At 46.9% G+C, this 17,737-nt stretch overlaps 3 protein-coding genes across 3 annotated transcripts; 2 read left to right on the forward strand and 1 right to left on the reverse strand.

Moving 5' to 3' along the window:
• Positions 1–1,320: 1,320 nt before the first annotated feature.
• On the forward strand, positions 1,321–4,311 carry MOV10 (putative helicase; the record flags this gene model as incomplete). Its single annotated transcript, XM_031152892.1, has 3 exons — positions 1,321–1,531; positions 1,670–2,112; positions 2,236–4,311. The coding sequence occupies 3 exons, from the start codon at positions 1,321–1,323 to the stop codon at positions 4,309–4,311; spliced, it is 2,730 nt and encodes a 909-aa protein (XP_031002890.1).
• Positions 4,312–7,801: 3,490 nt separating this feature from the next.
• On the forward strand, positions 7,802–9,484 carry LHYA1_G007970 (uncharacterized protein; the record flags this gene model as incomplete). The annotated part of the gene is made up of 1 exon (XM_031152893.1): positions 7,802–9,484. The coding sequence occupies one exon, from the start codon at positions 7,802–7,804 to the stop codon at positions 9,482–9,484; it is 1,683 nt and encodes a 560-aa protein (XP_031002882.1).
• A 157-nt stretch (positions 9,485–9,641) lies between these two features.
• Positions 9,642–11,328, reverse strand: LHYA1_G007971 (uncharacterized protein; the record flags this gene model as incomplete). The annotated part of the gene is made up of 2 exons (XM_031152894.1): positions 9,642–10,877; positions 10,927–11,328. 2 exons carry the CDS (start codon positions 11,326–11,328, stop codon positions 9,642–9,644), a joined length of 1,638 nt encoding a protein of 545 aa, XP_031002881.1.
• Between the last annotated feature and the right edge of the window lie 6,409 nt (positions 11,329–17,737).

A 17,737-nucleotide genomic window follows, 5' to 3' on the forward strand; every position in this document is an offset into this window, starting at 1 on the left:
TCTAGTGGATTTTCACAGGCTAGTAGTAGTATATGGATGAAATGGATAATTATTTAGGTATATATGGCAAGAAGTGCATGTCTCAAACTTGGAAGATAGGAGGGACCTTGATTAGAGCCCATCCAGGATGAAAATCAGAATCACAACCACAACTCAAAACTGGCTCTGCAGCCTATTTAAAATTGGTAGTACCGACTGGGATAACCGTTTCGTGGTGGAAGAATTTTGGCTTTGCTTCAAAGTCAGGTCGATGTGCTCGTATGTTTTCATTTACAATCACATCCATGATTTGAAGCCCCTGGAAATAATACATCGGGTTAATTTGGAATTCCATATTGTACTTCCACCACAGCGGCGGTTTTGGCAAGCCAGTTCCACGTTCTAGCTTGTGCTTCAGCCTAGGAAGCATTTTGTATCCACAATCATCTAATGTTTCTTTTCTAGTAAAAGAGAACTTGGCGTAAAGTATCTTTTCTGTGACAGTAGTGTCCTCTTATCGATTTGCAGGGTCTTGATCATGGCTGAAATGCATGAAAGCCTCAAGATCTTTCACATCTACATCAACTAAAATAGACATCAGGCGTGAAGCAACCAGGTTCTGCAACCTGGGGCTGCCGAGCCGGTCACCCAGCATTTAAAGTTTTCAGTCTTTGGCCAGGTTAGCAGTGGTATCTCCCGTCAATTTGGGTATTTACCATTGTTAACTATGCACCCAGTGATTGAACTGGGCGAAGACTTTGTTCTGGAGCTAAATAAGAAGAAAACGAATACCTATCAGACCGATCGCCTTGGAGATGAAAATAGGTGGGCCGTAATCTGACTGAGGGGAACTTTTATTGTGAAAATGAATAGTCTGCAAACAATAGCACGCAAAAGCAGGGCCTTGTGAGTTGAGACCCCATATAGAATAATAATAGACAAAATGAAGCCTTATTGTCCAGAATCTAAAAGAAATCCGATCTATTTTGTTCTTGATACCAGTATTTAGAAAGTCTTATTTTCTGTTTGTACGAATAAATGAAGCAGGGTCTTTTTAATTACTGGCGTATCTTAGGTGGATAGGTAGGTTGGGTACCCAGTGAGATAAATAAAGGCTATAAATGAACAAACACTAAAACTGCGCTGGAACTGCAGTGAGAATGCCTTCAAGTTCAGAATAAATGCGCTCCAGCGTACATTAAGCGAGACGATTGGTCAGCAGATATTCGTCATTTACAAGGTCTCTCCACTCCACTCCACTCCACTTCTGCCCATTCGGACATTCCACTCCATCTACTAGGTACCTAACCTTATCATGAGGTACCTTACGCAGAGACCATCATGGACCAGCATCCGCAGACAACTTTCCTCCGACCATCCAAAGCTAGTAAGGCCTTAGTTTTTATTGACCCGAAGACTGGGGACCCTATAGCCCTTCCATCTGTGCAAAAGCCGAATAACTCTACTCCGGCCTCCCTCTTAGTACAACCTCCTACTAAGAGCTCCAGAGCCAGCTCTCGGTCTTGTTCGGTGAAAGCAGTGAAGGAAATCAGTATGTACCTAGGTTCCAGTTGAGTCATTTTTGTTCTAGCGACACTTTGAGTTTGAGGCTTTTTTCGCGTCTGAAATTCATGGATAATTACTACTATTCCGTCAAAGGCTTGGTACTGAGATTAAGATCTCATCCTAGATGCTATTACTTCCGCACCTAAACAGTCCCTTGCTGTATCTGGAAGAGCCTCGCCAGAATTGGACGCCTACGCTCGCCCGTTCATACCAAAATCTCTCACCAGCATAAATGAGTTACCCGGGCCTAATTTCGACACGCCCCCTGTAAAGCAACTTGACTTCCGGAGATATATTGAAGGATCGCTTCCTGATCAATTTCTCCCACCTTCCATCCAGCCTACGCCTCCGGATCCCTCGTTTGACCCAGCAGTCGGCTCGCAAGAACACTATGAACACTACTTTGAATATCATATCAGAGCAGAACTACAAGCACAGCAACGTCAAAATGCTTCTTACGCGCTATATGCCCATTATGGCGATACGACAAACTTACAGATTGTGTCTTTCAAGGTCCCTGGTCTGCAAGAAAACAGTCCGTATATTGAAGTCGACGACGTTGTCCACGTTCGCCAAATTCAGGAGGATCTTCATATACCCCAAACGTCCGGATTAACCCGCCAAAGAGATAAACATTCTGACTTTTAATGGACGGGTGTATCCTACAATGGTCGAGTTTCTAGCATTCAGCGAAAAAATGAGACACTGTTGGTCAGACTTTCTGGCCCGAGTCTTCAGCCTCGAGAGGTGCGATCTCAACAGCGGAATGCCAATTTCAAGGTCCATCGTCTGAGGTTTAACGTTCAATTTCCTGTCCCCAAAGAGCGGTTTTCCTCAACATGGCTCGTCTTGCCCGCAATACAACGAGCTCTGCGGATGGTCATGCATACAAACGAGCGTCAAATTATGACTGTTTCCACTAGGTTATTCAGTAAATCCAGTATCTCATCTTTCTCTAAAGATTCTCCTCAAAATCATCATTGGATCCGTTCAATGCTTTTCCCTACAGAGGTAGATTCTAAATTGCAGACGTCACTCAACAACCTATTTTTTAGTCGACTACTCTTTGATAGCGAGCTGAACTGGGAACAAGAAAAGGCTATTGAGAGTGTCAGAGCGCACAACTATTGGACCCTGCCGTTTCTCATATCTGGTCCTCCTGGTACTGGCAAGACGAAGACCTTAGTGGAGCTTGCAATTCAACTCGTCAAGAACGTCAACAATGTTGCACATATCCTTTTCTGTGCGCCTTCCGATCCTGCAGCAGATACTCTTGTTCGGCTTCTAGCATCTCATTTCGACCCAAATCAAATGTTTAGGTTGAACAGATCGTCGCGAGCATTCACAGAAGTACCTGGCACTGTCCTTCCGTATTGCTTTGTCTTGAATGACGCACCTTCGCTTCCACCTTTTAAGAAACTGATGGCGTACAATATTGTAGTCACCACATGTCGCGATGCCTCCTTACTTATACGCACGCGAATGACCAACTCCGATTTGTATGCCGCCGAACACGGCCTTGTTGCTGCTATCCACCCAGATGAATCCGAATCATTCTCCACCAAACTTCACTGGACTGCTCTTCTCATGGATGAAGCGGCGCAAGCCATGGAGCCAGAAGCCTTAATTCCACTTTTCATTGTAGCGCCACCTTTGGAGTCTGTCCAGCTACCATCCACTCCCTTATTCGTAATGGCTGGCGATGATCATCAACTGGGTCCCCACCTGTCTCTGCAATCTTCTCCTTTAAAGAATTCCCTTTTCGCACGCCTTTTCGCTAGGCCAGTGTACGCCGAACACCCTGTTGCACGAGCCAAGACCGGAAAGGCACCACCGATACTCAACCAATCCATGCTGCCAATGCTTCGTCCAGCTTTTGCGAATCTCGTTCGCAACTACCGATCTCATCCCGCAATCCTCGCCGTTCCATCATCAGTATTTTACAATGATACACTTCTGGCCGAGGCTCCAGGAACCGATCGTCTCGCTTCTTGGTCTCAATGGCAGGGCAAGAAATGGCCTGTCCAATTCCATAACAACTTATCGCCGGATGACATGGACTCAGATGGTGGTGGTTGGTTCAACTCCGGTGAAGCTCGACTTGCTTGCTGGTATGCCGCAAGCCTGGTTCGATCAGAACTTGTGGGGCCAAAGGAAGTTTGCATCATGAGTCCTTTCAAGGCACAGGTCCAATACCTCCGAAAAGTCATGCGCGGTAAAGATTATGGTGGTGTCTTCTGGGATGTCGATATTGGACCCACCGAAATTTTCCAGGGCCTCGAACGTGGTGTTGTTATCATCTGTACGACCCGATCACGCGAAAAATATGTGGAAAAGGACAAAGAGCTTGGTTGGGGTCTTATCGGCATGCCGAATAAGATGAATGTGGCCCTCACCAGAGCGAAGTTTGGACTAATTGTCATTGGAAAGAAGGATTTACTGCTCCAGGACCCCAATTGGAAGGCTTTTCTGGAATTTTGTGAACGCAATGGTTTAATGATTAACGAAAATGGCCTTGGTGAGCCAGCTTATGATACAGATGACAGCGTACGAACAACTCTCGAGAAGGGACTTCTGGATAGAGAAGAAGGGCAAAAAGAACTGAAGGTCTCGCAAGCGCTGGGGGCAGGAAGTCAGAATAACGGCATGTGGACGTCGGATATGCAAGAACCGCCGAACGCGGAGGGATACGACTTCAATGAGCATGATGAGGGTGAGTATAGTGAAAACCCATATGAGATGCCTTTTGTACATACATGGCAGTAGGTGTGTTTTGACTTGTTGGATGTCCCTTACCCATTGTATTGTTTTGTAGTATAGATTGTGCCTGGATCAGGCCACGCTACAACTTTAGCGTATGATTAATGAATAATGCATCACGAAACAACAATCCCTGGCGGGGCCAATGGTTTTTATTGGTTAAGTCGTATAGTCCTTCTCTCCGTAGCGGTGGCAACATAGATCAGCACTCGGTGGATCATTTGTTTCACATAGTGCGAGACAAGTAAGGTCAATCACGTCCCGTCAGCAAACGATCTAGATGAGAGTCACTTCCTCCTGAATTACCAAACACACCTGTCTAACACTACGCTCAGAACAGTCACCTACCTTCGAAGCTCGACAAAGAACATCTAGAGGGAAATATGCTTTAATACAGAGCTACGTTCCCTCTGAAATGCGGAAAGACTTGGCATACTCGAGTATGTTCCAAAGGAAACCTCCAAGCATGTGAAGATAATTTTGGACTCTTGTTGGTATTGCACTTGCCTAACTTGCCGCTGTTCAGAAGAGGATGAGGGCATCACGTGCAACCATGATGCCATGTTTACGGCACTTTCCCAGAATCTAACAGCACAAGAGACTGAATAAATTATTATATATCCGTGAACATTTAGAGGTTTTAACTTGCGACCTGGCGTCTACCACCAGCACCTAGGTAGCTATGGAAGTGGGTGCGACACGTGACCTCTGCTGTGAACAACGCGTCTTCACATACGACCGCACTTTCCTTCTTCAACACCAACATCAAACATACACAAACATAAATACAGTATCATCAACCAGAATATTTGTATCAACGACTTGCCACAATGGAGAAACAATCCTCTGGCGCCAGTTCGAGTTCATCCACCACGGACGACGAAGCTGCACCATCCAGCCCATCGGAAGCAGCCACTGAAACCGAGACACTACCCAGATCCCCGATCTCAAGCACAGAGACGAACAAAATTATAGCGCCTCAGGGGCCACGCAGCGATGAACCTTGGGGTATTGAGATCTAGGAGATTATCTTTCAAAATGTGGTATGGAAGTTGCGAACGCCTTGAGAATGTTTTACTTACACCTCCATACTGATTCGTTCACTTTACAGCCCAATGATACACAGACAGGTCTACGTCTTGTATCAGCCGCATTCAATGCTATTGTCATTCCACTACTATACCGAAGAGTCACTCTATCTCCAGGCCTGGTAACTCGTCATCCAGACCAAGTTGCGGAGAGGATCATTCAGCATGTTCGTACAAATTGCAGGGTGGTTCGGATCAGGACACGACTAAATTGGCGCCATGCAATCATACTAATGGTTGATTGTAGAGTCTTACAACATCTAGTGTATGTTGCGTAATTGCTTCTTCAGTATCAAATGTTTGTGCACTATCTTATTATTTGAATAGGTGGTCATATTTCCCGACAACATCCTGCACTATTCCAACTATAGTACACGACGCACTCGAGAAGATGTTACCTAAAGTATCCATTCATATCCGCCTGCCAGCAAGCACTGCGCAACAAAGCCTCATGAACAATCAGAACGGACAACTGGATGAGGCAGACTTCCCCTCCGGGACATCCGACTTCTTTCCTGCCTCCGGCATTGTATCCGTACGAGACGCACGTAAGATAGTCGGGCCTTCCAATCAGGCATTTTTCAATCGTCTTCTCGTGTCCTCAAGGTCTCTGCGCACATTTCATGCATCGTCTCAGTTCATCTTCCGCGCCGAGAATGGCAGGCTACCTCCACTGAAACATGTCTCCCTCCGCGGTTGGTCATATTCGCTTGATCAGACCATGAAAATTTGGGACTTCTCCCAACTGACGCGACTTGGTCTGTCAAACATTGACGTGCATTTTTTCTTGCAGTCTGTTTCCCCCAATATGTTTCCAGCCCTCAGGAACTTCACTCTATTGAACACCGGCGACGATGAGCCGATCACTGCTGGCAAGGGACTGGCCAAATTCATTGAGAGGCTTCATGGTCTTACAAGTGTCAATGTAAACTGTTCGGGCTTGAAGTACATAGCGGAAGCATTGGCAAAGCACGGTAAAACCCTGACACGTTTGGTTATGGGATTTGAGCAGCACTGGGCAGGCTTCACGATTAACACTACAGACCTCAATCGAGTTCAGGAGTCATGTCCTCATCTGACCTTCCTATACTTCAGTTTCGATATACCATCGGTTGCCCCAGGTAGCGAGGTAAGTCGCTGGTTTCGAGCCCCCATTTTATCTCTGTGGCATAAAGTATTCTGATACTGTGCTGCAGGAGCCACTCTTGAAACCAATGGCTATAACTCTGTCGAAATTCACCCGTCTTCGACACATTGTTGTCATCTGCACAGGACCTGCGTCGGCATATGCTTGGGATGAGCGTGCTGTTCGCACAGTAAAAGAAACCATAGAGGAGGAGGCATCCCCTGGACGTCTCTCTCATCTTGAACTTCAAATATTCGAGGAACATGCTACTATTACCGAAGCATATCAAAACAAGGGGTGCCACTCGTATATTTCCAGCATGGACGGTGAAGATCCTGGCGTGGTTTACTGTACTCTTGATGGAGATCTTATCAGGGTTTCAGATATGGAGGAGACGGACAATTGGTGGGATCTTGATCGTAACTCTATCAAGTGGTGGTTAGAAATGATTGCCGAATAGCTTGAACGTTGGCATCCCTGAGTTCAGAGCACCCGCTTCCTGTCCCAATGCCAAGATTGCTCTACTGTTTTGGGGAGTTAGCTCGGGGTCCGTAGCAGCGCTCTTCTACATTTATCTCTGGAATGGGTAGTTTCAGGCACAGAATGAAACTTTCCGGAAACACAGCGAATATCAGTTCCCCAAAGCGCGAAAGAAAAGCCAGAATAGAAATTAGCAAGCCAATCAATAAAAAAGCCCCTTTTCTGCATTTGAAAGCCATCTCTTAGAAAGTAAAGCTACCCTCACTTAATATTTCAGCCCCAGTGAGACATTGTAGAGTTGGGAGAAAGTACTATTATTTCTATCTGCAACAGGCCCATGCCCCTATTCCCCTGCCTCGAACTCGCTAAAGGTTACCATCTACTAAAACTAAGGGCTTGGTTCGCTAAGCATTTAGGGGCTTGCTAGAGTCTGGCGCGTCCTAACTCTTGAAGTATAAGGCGGGTTATTGGGATTAGATAAATGTGGGATATTTTTATGTTGGATAGATAGACGTATAGTATTAAGAACTTGTATTGATTTCTTAATGTTCCACGCCACCTGCCACAATATAAATTGGTGCTGCTGTTCCTGTCTACCGCGAAAGGGGTCGTATCGGCCACCGTATTTTATCCTTAACCCCCCACCTTCTTTCTCTACCTAGGTATATACGAAATGTGTTACTCAAGATTTCAACTATCGCATGCTTCAACCCTCACATAACATTAAAAAAAAAAACAATGCCCCTAAGCGCAAGATCATTAAGGTAGACCAACACAGACTACCCCCACACGATCAGCCAAAATGAGCCTGGAACTGGACCCCGCATCCACCTACCCCAACTACAACCTAGGCTCCTACTCCCGCCCTATAACCACCAGCTCCCACTTAGCCCAAACACACTTCACCAACGGCTTGATCTGGAGCTACGCATTCAACCACTCGGAAGCAGCAACATGCTTCACTCTCGCCACCCGCGCCGACCCGACCTGCGCAATGGCGTATTGGGGTCTCGCCTACGCTATGGGACCAAACTACAACAAACCATGGGAATACGTCTCTTCTCCCGAGCTGGAACAAGCTCAAGCGGCTGCTAAAAAAGCAAAGGAATTGGTCATGTTGGATGGCGTGAACGTGGAGCCCGTTGAGAGAGCCATCATCGAAGCGCTACAGCATCGGTACCACGTGGATGTTCAGCTGGAGATGAGGAATAAAGCATACTCATCCGCAATGGAGCAAGTTCACGCCGACTTTCCAGAAGATCTAGATGTGTGTGCCCTCTACGCTGATGCGCTCATGAACCTGACTCCCTGGGCGCTCTGGGATCTACCCACCGGTCTCCCCTCACCAGGCGCCTCAACCCTGACCATAAAATCCACCCTCGAAACCGCCTGCTCCCTACCAGGCGGCCTCCAACACCCATCTTTGTTGCACCTATACATCCACCTCATGGAAATGTCTCCACATCCCGAAATAGCCCTCAGGCACGCCAACAAACTCCGTGATCTCGTGCCCGACGCAGGACATCTACAGCACATGCCCACGCATATAGATATCCTATGCGGCGACTACGCATCCACCATCTCCTCCAACTGGGCCGCTGTTCTCGCGGACGAGAAATACTTTTCTCAGCCGCGAGACGGGGGAGAAAGTGGAGGGGGTTTTTATACGTTGTACAGAATACACAATCACCATTTCAAGATATACGCCGCCATGTTCGCCGCCCAGTCCCACGTTGCACTAACAACCGTCCATGACCTCGAAAACATACTAAAGGAGGAAGTCATCCAGTCCATGCCGGATTTTTTAGAAGGGTTCGGGGGCATAGGCGTCCATGTCTTGGTGCGCTTCGGACGGTGGGCCGATCTTTCAACTCTCCCACTCCCTGCCAACCAAGACTTATACCGCGTCACGACAGCGATGATACACTACGGACATGGCGTCGCGTTCGCTGCTACCGGGCGAATCCAAGAGAGCGCAAAAGAACAAGAGTTATTCAGGCAAGCAGTCCTCCGGGTCCCGGAATCGCGAACGCTGTTCAACAACAAATGCATCGATATCCTCGCCATAGCCGCCGCGATGCTAGACGGAGAACTCGAGTACCGACGCGGGAACTTCGATGCCGCTTTCTCATATCTGAAGAGGGCTGTTGAACTAGGTGATGCGCTACCGTACGACGAGCCGTGGGGCTGGATGCAGCCGACTCGCCATGCGTACGGAGCGTTGTTGTTGGAGCAGGGAAAGACGACGGAGGCTTTGCAGGTGTATGCTGCGGATCTGGGCTTTGATGATAGCGTGCCGAGACCGCTGAGACATTTGAATAATGTGTGGGCGTTGAGCGGGTATCATGAGTGTTTGGGTAGGCTTGGGATGGATAGTGAGGCGAGGAATCTGGAGCCGCTGCTGAGAAAGGCTGTGGATGGTGCTGATATACCTATTAAATCATCTTGCTTTTGCCGCCTCACGGAAGCCAAGGTGGCCAAATGAAATGCCTTACTCTCATTATTTCATGGAGACGGCGCCGTAAAATACTATCGGATTTAACTGTTGATTAGGACGAAACACCCTTTTAGGTAGCATTATAGGTAGCACTAGTGAGATACATTATTATTATTATTATTAGTTGGATTATAAACCACAGTATCTACACAGGAACCGTCCCGTTGCACTTCCCCTGCATCAAATCAGCACCAACCCCCACCAATCCATCAAAATACGCCAGCACCGTCTCCAGCGGAACCATATCCATCAACCCTAAACCAGGGTTCGAACTCTGAAGCACTTGTCCTTTCCACAGAACACGGATGTAATACCTGTTAATGCTCATGGATCCCGGGGATTCTGCGCTTGATGTTGAAGGTGAGGCAACGCCCGAAGCAGTAGCTGTCGCCGTTGTGGCGGGCGCTGGATCCTTCTTGTATAGCTCGAAGACGACTTCAGAGCCCATTCCCGGCCACACCATCTCGTCCAGCTGCAAGACCGAGAGCAGTCGCGAGATCGAACCATCGTGCGCAACGTTGTGCCGGTAAATGACGTTGCTTTTCCCGGTTATGGAATCCCGGATGTGGCTGGTGAGCTCGCCGATCCATACTCCGAAGCTGGTCGCGCTTGCTGCGAGACTTTGGGGGTCGTCGCGGTAGATGAAGGAGTATTCGTAGTTTCCTAGCCTGTAGACTTCATTTGCAATATCCTGGGTGACGCAGGTGGTGGAATTAACCCCGTCGACGAGCTTGCATGGTAGGGGTTTGCCGTGACATTGTCTGGCTGAAAGATTGTCGTAGTAATGATCGAAGCTCATGTGAAATCCGGAATCATTAGGCGACACTCCAGAGATGTTATCCAGAGTAGCGTACAATGAGCTTGCAGCCGTCAGGTGATTTGTCCAGTTTCCACCGGACTGGATGGCGGCAAAGAGGTTTGATGAGACGAGACACGGGTATGTTGGTTCCAAGGGATCATAACCACTGGGTGCCACGAGCAGTGGATAATCCTCCTGCGTCCCAAACATGCCATTGAGAACCATTCCTGCCACTTCACTGGTGATGACATTCTGCGTCACCTTAAATGCAACCTTCTCATCTGCATTGTCTGGCAAGAACCCCAGGAGATCATGATACACCCCATATAGATCATGGCCATGCTGCCACGAATCGTCCAACCCTTCCGCTGTGATCTGGGGAAATTGACAAGTCCCCAGGAAGCCGGAAGGTATGAAAGGATTCTGAGGCGACATGTAGCCCTGCCAGTATGCATGCGCAGATTTCTTCCCACTTTTCGGTTGCCCATAGTAGAATAACCCCTCATCATCACAATCCCAGCCATAAGATTCGACAGGGAACGAATTTGAAGCGTAAACAGTGCGTTTGTGATGTCGATGAATCTATTTTGTCGGCATAACAATTTGAACCATTGAAACAAGAACAACTTACTACCTCTACATACTGTAACTTGTATTCGGACTCAGGCTTTTTATACTCGGTCGCCCTCACGTGCGGCATATTGCACCAATTGTAAACCCCATACTGGCTCGCTGGCGTGTGAGAGCTATTGTAAATGAACCCATAAACGCCCTCGCCCCCAATCACCTCCGTCAGGTTATTGATACCCGTAGCATTCGGTGCGTGCCAGCTCAGATCAACCGTTGAGGCAGCCTCGGCATGGTGTGTAAGGGACGCGGCAACTGCTGCTATAAAACCAGTGTGGGGATTCGAGCGCATGGCGGCGAGTTCTTGGTCAATGATGCGATAGAGTAGCAGTATACCGAGGATGGGTATTAACTTCGTAAGGAGGTTGCCGCACCAGACTGGCGGGCGTGGACGTGGGGTGTCCATCCATACTTATCCCTAGGAGCTCTCTAGGAGCTTGTGGGACCTTACCTATCGTTTTGGAAGGAGGAAGAATCAATGCAGCTGCTGCAAAAGTGGGATTTGCTTGGAAAGTGGTGTAGATGATTCGTTATCAAGGTGGCATACACCTCGCGCTGGGCGATCTGAGCCTGGTTGCATTGTCAATAATGGGGAGGGGGAGCTTTGTTACGTTGCTAGTGGGGTAAGGAGTGAAGTGAAGTTGAAATTAGGTTTGAGGCTTGCACGTGCGAGTCAACTACTGGCTGATTGGGCGAAAGCGACGACGAGCTTCACGCCCCTCATAAATCACCGTGAGAATATTATATACCGTTTCCTTGGATGCTACTCGTACATGAAGAGGCTCAGAATCTTAAGCTGCTCCAGATACCTCGGGCTTTTTCAACAAAAGAGCCTTGATAGAGACTTCTAAATGCACCCACAAATACCTCCGTCTTCCTGCCAGGTTGCCAGCAATGATCTAGACCTGATAACACTTTCGGCATTCAAGTGTGCACATACCACATCTCTCGAAAATTTTCTTCTCTGCTCATTGTACCGCTGCAATCCCAAGTATATCTCATCTCCATTAGTCTAGGAAGCAACCCAACTGTCTCGTTTGCTACCGTGCGAACAAGCATCTTTTTCACAGAGGGATTAGTGCGCCATGCCATGCGAGTACTTTCAGCTCTTGCCTTCTGTGTACTAGGCCATGAGGCGTTTCTGTAGTCTGCTACTTTGATATTAATCGCTGTCAGCTTTGGGAAAGAAGATAACACTTTCATATATCTATTGGACTACAGACTTCTATTAGCATAGCACTAAATTTCGTGTTTGCCCGGGACGCAGTCTGCACCAAGATGCTTCTCACTTACCTCGTGGATATCGTTCGGAACACCAATCCCCAATTTAGTCAAATTGAAGCAAGCATCCCGGAGGCTTTTTAATTGCACAAGTGAGACGTAATCTCGTTGGAAGTTCTCGAGATGTAAAGCCCGTAGGTTGCCACCTTTCTTCATGATTTCCCTCAACAAAATTGTCCCGTCGTATCTGTTGATATGGAAGTTCTTGAGTTTAACCAGACCTCTGACGAGTTCTCCTAACAAATCTGGTATCGAAAGACCCACCAGATTCTGCGCCACATGTCCAGGAAGAGTCTGTTGTGTCTGTTGTGTAACGGTGAATAAAAGCTGCAAGTCTTCAAGCAACGGAAGTTCCTTTGGTGGTACTGATAATAAGAACTGAGATATGTCCCGGGAAGTGCCCACTATCTTGAGAGTTCTTAGTCTTGAAAAGTCCCATAATTGGAAGTCGGCCTTTGAACATTGCAACCATGGATAGTCCCATGTATACAATCTTGTCAAAGCTGGGAACTTCTTATCTTGTCCAAGAAAACTGAATGGCGCATTGAGGGGTCCCAGCAATACTAGATCCTTCAGGTTTTGAGATGCTTGCAGGATTGCCTTCCAATCCCCCCCTGGGCTGATAATGAGATGAACCAAGCTCGATGCTAAGGGTAGAAGCTTCAGACTTGTGAGTCCAACGGTAGCATGAACGAAACCTAGCTTTACGTTGTATCGCTGCCATCGCGTGATGAAGGCGTTTCGTAGGGGCTCCGGAAAAACCTCACCCGTATTTACGTTCCAAGTCCCGTTGTTTTTGTATCCGCATCTGAAAATTTTCTTAGTAGTATTCTTTTTTGTCTATCTCTGCGCGTCCATTTCTGTATATGGGGATTGAGCTTGAACTCAGAACTTACTCGATCATTCCAAGCTTTTTGCAACCCGAAAGCAGTTTGACGAGAGTGTTCCATTGGTAGGTAGGCCCTATCAAGATGCCAATCATCCTAGTGTGTTCACGCATATTGGCCCATACACTGCGCCTGGCACGATTCTCGCTTTGATGTAACGGCCAATTGTTCGTAAGTTTATTACTGGTCACTCGCATGTGGCGATAAACAAAGCGAGTTGCGATTCTGTTCCATGTTCTTGACACAAGACGATGGGTCGAGGGGAATTTGGACCTCTGGATGCGTCTTTCAGCGAACGCCTGTTACGACTTGTCAGTCTTAACAGTTCCAGCATGTCTCAGATTCACTGAGATATTCTCAATATGGCGCACCTCTTCAAATATCATAACCAAGAGCTCATCACTCAGCTTCTCTGCTGCAGAGGCAGGTCTTGCGTTTGTGGGCATGGGGGCCGACATAGTCTGAGACAGGACCGTAGCAGATGCTGGCTTTGCTTTGGCTTCTCTGGAACCCATTTTGTGCTGTCGTTGTGGTGACTATCTGTTGTGGTTGCTCAGAGAAGAAGAGGGCGAAGTCGAGAAAGGGTAAGCAAGTCGACAAAACACGAAGCAACCCTCTCCACATGACACCCTTTTTTGCCAGCCCGCTTGTCTTATCAATGTCTAACCGCGAGTGAATCATTCGAGATAATGCCAGGTATTGGGGCAAGGGTTTGTTACAACCTAGAAACTGGGGGAAATCGGAGACGACTTTAAGTAAGCAACCCCAGACTTGAAGATGAAGTGTCTCGCGGTTCTCAGATACTATAAGGGGAGTTTTGACTTCGTGTATACCACATATTGCTAGATCCAATCAAGGGTGAACTTTCTAGGTCTTATTCAAGAGTTGATGAGGCCCAAAAGTGCAACTTCTACCGATATGACCCGCACACATCGTTCGATCTTTAGAAGTTCAACGCAAGTTATTGAACTTAGGAGTTACACATCAACTTTACCCCACTAGTATAATGTCTGCCTATGGTCCAATCTCTCCTGCTAGGATACCTTTTGTTTTGACTACAATTGAGTCTCAAAGATGGGTTGGTACAGCTCCATATGCTGCCTGCTCTCACCTCATTGAACGGTGCTGCTGGATTCTGGAAAGATGTTCAGGTGCTACCACGGCGTCGATGTCGCTATCGATACATTTTGAGGAAATGGAGGAGACTTATTTCACATAAGACGAGCAAAATAGTGGTTAATGCCGCATCCCTTGTGGCAAAGCAAAAACAAAAGGCAAAAGGTCAAGAGCGTTTACATAGAAAGGAAGAAGTGTATGCTCCCCCGCACTCAGTTTAAACACTATCACTAGTCTCCAAATCTCCACGCTTTACATTTTATACTTGAAGCATGCACTCCGCGCTCAAACTAAGGACAATATTCACCCCCTTTCTCCCATCCGTATCCCACCTTGCCGTAAAATGCCAACCCTGGTAAGTCATCATTTCTGGGGAATTTTCCCTACTTCGAACATACCAGTCAGAAAGGTTTTGTTCATTGATGATCCATGTGTTCAAAGCCATCCTCTGGCAAGTGTCCTCCCTCACTTGAGTTTTCGAGTGATTGCTTGTACGGGCCCATGTTGTTCACGATACCAAAGTCCATGTACTCGCTGCCGGATAATGTTTCCCCAAGCTTGAAAGTCACGGTGCTAGTCGTTTGTAGGGTGCTCATCGATTTGATCGTTTCAGCATCATCTACGGTACTGTAGGTTCTGTCAGGTGTACCCAAGCACTCTCGGTGTCCATAAGTGTAAGATCCATAAAGAAAGTCGCGAATCGTTGCTGCATGAATTGGAGGAATACTCCCCAAACGCCTCGACATCGCTTCAATCCTGTTCCAGACAGAGACGTCATACGTGCTAGGGGATCCAGCATCCCTTGACATCTGAAAAAGAAAGTTTGGTAAGACTTTCTCTATCTTTGTCAACACCCTTTCTCCCCAAGGCTCTCCACTACGATCCACCTCCACCAATGTGTCCCAGGAGTCTAACAAGTAGGAGATAGACCTATCAAACTGACGTTGTCGAATAAGTTGTTTGGCGTACCAGTAAAATATATCAACTTTCTCGTAACATGAAGCCTTGAGTGAAGCGTGTTTCGATCTGGTTATTCCATAATCAAAGAGCGTCTCTGCTGCATCACGTCCAGCACTTGAGCTAGACAAGTCTAGCACTGGCCAACTCTTTTTCACTAATTCAATAGCTTTGAACATGAGACCTGGAAACAATTCCATATCCAAATCAGGACGCTCTCCAACCATTTCAACCATCTCTTGCAGCAGTTGAATGAGGAGGCCATTGTCCAAGCTATTTGAGGAACCGAGTCTTGGTTTGTTCAAGCAGTCGGGTGCTGAACGAACAGGTTCGAGTACTTTTTGCAGCAGTGTTGTAAGGGAGTAAGCGATAGAATTTTGATTCAAAGCTCTGCAAAGAAGATGTAGCAAAGTCCTCAAAGCCTTGTAGCCTTTTGCTACTTTTTTCTCTATAGAATCAAGGGATAATTGCCACCCGAAGATGCTCCCGTGATTTTGGACCTGAGTATCTACAAGGGCCTTGCGACATCGGACACTGGCATCTTTGTACTCTCCCATTTCCATAAGAATATCGACAAGACATCTCAGGGCCTTCAGAGTAGCTGTACCTGATGTACCGAAGATTCGTTCGTAACCAAGATAGCACACGCGATACATGCACCTAGATTCGCCAAGCCGATTTTGAGATCTTAATGCCCGTGCAAGTTCAAGGTGAAGTGCGCACGATTTATGTGGCTCAGGGTTCCCGAGCATGATGTATCGATCAAGAACCGAAGCACATATAGAAATGACAATGGCCACTTTTGATTGATCCTCAGACGACTCTCGAATATTAGCCAGGCGTTGGATGTCATGCTTATCCAATAAATAGCGAAATCCGGGTAGCACAAGTCTTTGCAGGTTTTGGGGTAAGTCAAAAAAGCTATGTTCGGCTTCGGCTCTGATAGCAGTTTTGGCATCGTACGAATTGCGCGCATGCACAACATCACTTGCCTCTGCTAGATAATCTTTGGGCACGCCGATGTGAAGGGCATCTATAGAATATGAATATTCAGTTTGGATGCTTCCTGGCCATATCGTGGCAAGTGACGTCGCTTCTGCGCCAAACGGGTTGTCCTGAACGTCGAGGCTTTGAGCATCCCGTGTCACGATACCATGAGCGGGAGTCATCATCGTGTCCGGAATGTTTATGCTGTTATCTTGTTCGGGGGATTCCATCTGCTCCTGGAACGCCAAAATGTCTTGAGGCTCCTCAGATATTCGGTCCATATGATCTCCAACCAATAAGTCGCCATCGCATTCAAAATTCGGTGTACCATAGCTGACAAAGGCTGGAGTGGCTACAGACAATTAACTTCAAGCCAGATGATTGAAAAGAAAATCCTTACCAGCACTGGGTGATGCCGCATTGGAATCTTTGACTGTCTTCCTCTTTTTAAAATTCTTGATTCTCTCCTTAGTAATTCCAGACCCGGCATGACTAGCGACAGTCTGCTTGCCCTCTCTCGAGCGCTTGTCGACTTTGGATACGACGATCTTCATATCATCCTCGCTCAACTTCTTGAGGTATCCCCACTCCTTCAGCTTAGTTTTCCACTTCCGTTCACTATACAATATCTATGTCAAAAAACTTCAATTGATGACAGGGATGGAAATATTCTTACGATGCTTTAAAGCCATGTAGGCTTTCAATGTCTCTCATTGTGGTCGGCAAAGTCTGGGATTTTGTAATATAGATATCGTGTATGTCCCCTTTGAGTGACTGCCATTTCTCGTCGATTTTTGCGAGGCATGTGCCTTTTGGGGGACCCTGTTGGGCTTGAAGCTGGGTCTCCATGATTATGAAAGAATGAGCGACCAGCGTTGTGGAGGCGTAAGGCTGCGACGTGAACGACCGGCTTTGACAAGCCACAAGGAGATGAAAGGGCAGTAAGATAAGTTCGAAGATTTCAGATCAAGGTTTAATTCTCGAAGATCCAAGATAGAAGATTGAACAAATGTAATGAAAGACTGTTGAGATGGGAGGAAAGGGAGAAAAGATATATTATTCCAACGTCTCACAAACAAGGCAAGACCAAGGTTAAGCGAGCCACTTAGAAAGGGGGGACAAAAGTGCATATATACCCCTGTTAATAAATACGCCACCGGAAACTTCACGAAAGACAAAAGTGCAATTCTAAGCCACAGACCAATTTAGGCTAAAAGCAGTGGAGCTATTAATGTTTGTGACGCACTTTATTACTTCTTACCACTACAACGCTGTCAAAAGTCTTCCTCACTTCCTAAAGCAAAGTCAACCAAGAAATGAACTTCCTCGAGTCTCTATAACGAAGTATAAGCTGCTATAGATATCAATCCATGCACTTCACTCCATGTTCTGACGGATTCTGGGGATGTTGATTCTCTTGATTAACTATAATATGCCAATCCATGCATTAAATACCTTGAGCCCGAGTTCTTTGCTGGGACACTGAAGGATATAACCCCACCACCTTCCATGCGATCATGTACGCTTTGGTGCGGAGTATGAAAGTACCGGCTCCGTCTCGCTGTGATTATTGTAAATCAAAAATAG

The sequence above is a fragment of the Lachnellula hyalina genome (genome assembly GCF_007821495.1).
Source record: "Lachnellula hyalina strain CBS 185.66 chromosome Unknown contig00146, whole genome shotgun sequence".
NCBI classification, from domain to species: Eukaryota; Fungi; Ascomycota; class Leotiomycetes; order Helotiales; family Lachnaceae; genus Lachnellula; species Lachnellula hyalina.